The sequence below is a fragment of the Temnothorax curvispinosus genome, unplaced genomic scaffold, assembly GCF_003070985.1.
Source record: "Temnothorax curvispinosus isolate PA1 unplaced genomic scaffold, ASM307098v1 QBEX01006855.1, whole genome shotgun sequence".
Taxonomy (NCBI): Eukaryota; Metazoa; Arthropoda; class Insecta; order Hymenoptera; family Formicidae; genus Temnothorax; species Temnothorax curvispinosus.
The window spans coordinates 1-3232 of NW_020216635.1; the positions used below are offsets into that span (position 1 = coordinate 1).

Genomic DNA, 3232 nt, shown 5'->3' on the forward strand with positions numbered 1-3232 from the left:
ATAACTTTCCGTCGGACACCCTGTACATGTGGAATAACTAGAAGAATCATACCAGATAAAAAAATCATACAATTCTATTTTTAAAAAACGACGACCTTAATTCTTTTTGGAAAGATCTAATTTAATTGACTTTTGCATTTCTTCCACATCTCTACCTACAAAAAAAACTATTGACATCGGAAAACAAAAAATTAACTTATTATAGAATTTTATTTTAGAATGGAATTTCTTGAGTTTTTATAACGAAATTCATTTTCAAACAGCGCAAATTTTTTGCAGGAATATTCTTTGTCTCATATCAATGATTACACTTAATTGCCTAAACAAAGTGGACATATGTCTCCTTACATTCAGAGATCGAATTTTAAAAAAATATTTATATTCGCGTAAATGTTTGAATAAACATTTGGCTAAACAATAATGTGTTATTTTATTTATTGTCATCAGAAAAGAGCTTTTATACATCAAAACTGTTTTATTAAACGTTTTTAAAATTTACCATGATCTTCATTTTTTTTTTACAATTTAGTATAACAAAATTTATTATTAATTACAATATCAATGCAATTAATACAACATTTTCGATATTTATGTTATATTCACTTCTTTACATTAACATTATATACAGCACGCAAAGCCTGTTAATACATTTTAATGCGACTTACGCTTGTTTACTCTTGCGTAAATTAGATGCAGTGTACACATAATTATAATAAAGATTAATCAATAGTTTTATTACAAAGAATATACTTAACAATATTATGAAGAAACTAAGAAATAAAAATGCGTAAACATCAATCAGATTTCGTTCCACCCAGCTCTGAGATCTCAGCGGTGTTACTAAAGTTCCATTTGGATGGCGGACGGTGTATTCAACACTCCAAACAGCTAAATCTAATGGCGGTATTGGCCGATCCCGGAATTCGCTGGATAATCGTTTCATGTTTCTCGTATAACTGTATAAAAAATTACACTATTAATAATGAAATAAATAATTACATTTTAACAAACGCATCTTAATTAAAGGAAAAGCCAAATATATGACAAGACACATAAACAGGAAAGCATAATCTATAATTTTATAAACAATTGTTTTTATAGGAATTTGTAAATCGATTATACTATATTAAATATTAGAGTTTAGTAATTATCTGAAATGTAGCTATATTGTTAATATTTACTGCTTAAATAATAATTATTAAAACATGATCAAAGTATGATACCTTTCATTATAAAGTATTTCTTCAACTGCGTGTAATATCGACTGCGTGGACAAAGTTGTAATGTCCAAGTATATGGCAACGCCTTTAGCTACTAATATTCTTGTGTTGGATTTTTGATCTCCAAAGAAAGGCATTACGATCATTGGTACGCCTTTCCAAATAGCTTCCTGCGCACTCAGAAGACCACCATGTGTCCAGATTGCTCTTACATTTTTATGAGCTAAACATAAAAATATATTATAATAAATATTTACTCTCAACTATGGAAATCTCACATTGATACAAGCATTTTATTAGCTGTATATGTCCCGATTAAACTAATGTAATAAACTTTTAATCAACAATTTTGTTGCTTATACATTATTTTTAAACAAAAAACGAGATGTTCTTATTGTAATAAAAATTACTCTCTTATTATAAAGAGATTATAATATACATATAACTGTAATAACTAAAAACTGAAATTGTCTTATAATAAGTGCGAAAAAATTATAAAATAAAATAAAATTGTTTAGACATTACTGTGAAGTAACTATATGAACTTAATACAATAAAAATTAATTTTTTTATATTATAGTTATTTAATTTTGAAATGTATACTCCGTCGAACGAGAGATTAAAAGTAGGTCGGACGAAAACAGGTCTCCACAGAACATCTATTTATACGGTACGCCACGCTCTAGGGACTTTATCCTCAATCTCTCGTTGGACATTGGAGTATAGTTGTGCTGTAATTAGTCAATAACCAATCTATCCACAAAATATTTGTACATATACCTATGCGATGTTTTCGTGTATGTCTAATATTTTATTAAAACACTAGTTATTAAAGTAACAATTTGAATTAGTATTACGTAAAAGTAAGTAATTCTCATAATCATAAATCTCATTTTTCTCAAAGCAGTTTTTAGAAGAATGGTACCTATTGCATTAATATTGGTAAGAGTTCCGTATGCGAGCTCCTCCGATTATAATCTACTTTTGCAGGCACGTAAGTACGTACTAAAAGAAATCGAAAGCCTCTGTGCCAACTTGCGGAAATAACTACTTTTTTAAATATTTAAATTTTTATTATTTTGCTACATTTTGGATTTTTGACTGCAATATTGACCCTTTTTTCGCGTAGAAAGTTGAAAGTCCATGTAAAATTACACAATAAAAGATCACGTTTTGCTCTGTTAGCAAAGGAAGCAAGGTATCTAATTGTTGTGTTTAGAAAGTACTATGCTATCTAAAAACTATCCACTCAAAGTGTGAGATCCACCCTACCTCACTTCATCCCATCTCTGCTACAAAAATTTGAATATTTAAGAAAACTAGACACTACAGACGCGCGCTTCGCGCGCGCTATTTAGCTTTAACATTATACTATTACTATTACACTATTAACTTCTTGATACACAACTGTCAAAATATACAATGACAGCTGCAAATAAAGTAAGCGCAGCAAGAGAACCAATCGGCATCGCGGAAAAGCGACAACAATAAACTTCACATCTCCGTTTTAGAAAAGGAAATAATTATTTCCGCAAGTTCGCACTGGGGATTTCGACTTCTTTTAGTATGTATGTACTACGTGGCTGCAAAAGTAAATTCAAATCGGAGGGGGGTCGCGGCGCATACGGAATTCTAGCCGAAACTTGTTTAAAAGAATTGTTTACGTTGATAAACGAATATACGCAAAGCAATAGCAAAGCAATTAAACAGATGTTATGTAGAAATATGTGTCTCATGTTTCTTGTGCATTCATAGAAACTGTGAAACGTACATAAAACTTCGCTTTGAGGCATCCATTTCATAACCATCACATTTTCCGGTATCTCAAATGGCACTTCAATATCTAACTTCCACAGCACTCGCTGCTTCAGTTTCGACAGAGCCCGTATAACAGATTTAACCGTGTCTAAATTGAGATGTTTCCATTTCACATTCGTTCCTAACGATATTATGATAGCTCCATTTTTTGCTCCGTCAAGAAATATGCGCACATCCTGCAAAATAATGGTGAA

The 3232-nt window shown here is 30.6% G+C and overlaps 1 protein-coding gene across 1 annotated transcript; it reads right to left on the reverse strand.

Moving 5' to 3' along the window:
- Positions 1-579: 579 nt before the first annotated feature.
- Positions 580-3223, reverse strand: LOC112456443 (UDP-glucuronosyltransferase 2B2-like; the record flags this gene model as incomplete). The annotated part of the gene is made up of 3 exons (XM_025018974.1): positions 580-956; positions 1224-1443; positions 2992-3223. Coding segments are annotated over 3 exons (747 nt in total), but the record flags the coding sequence as incomplete, so codon positions are not given.
- Positions 3224-3232: the final 9 nt, after the last annotated feature.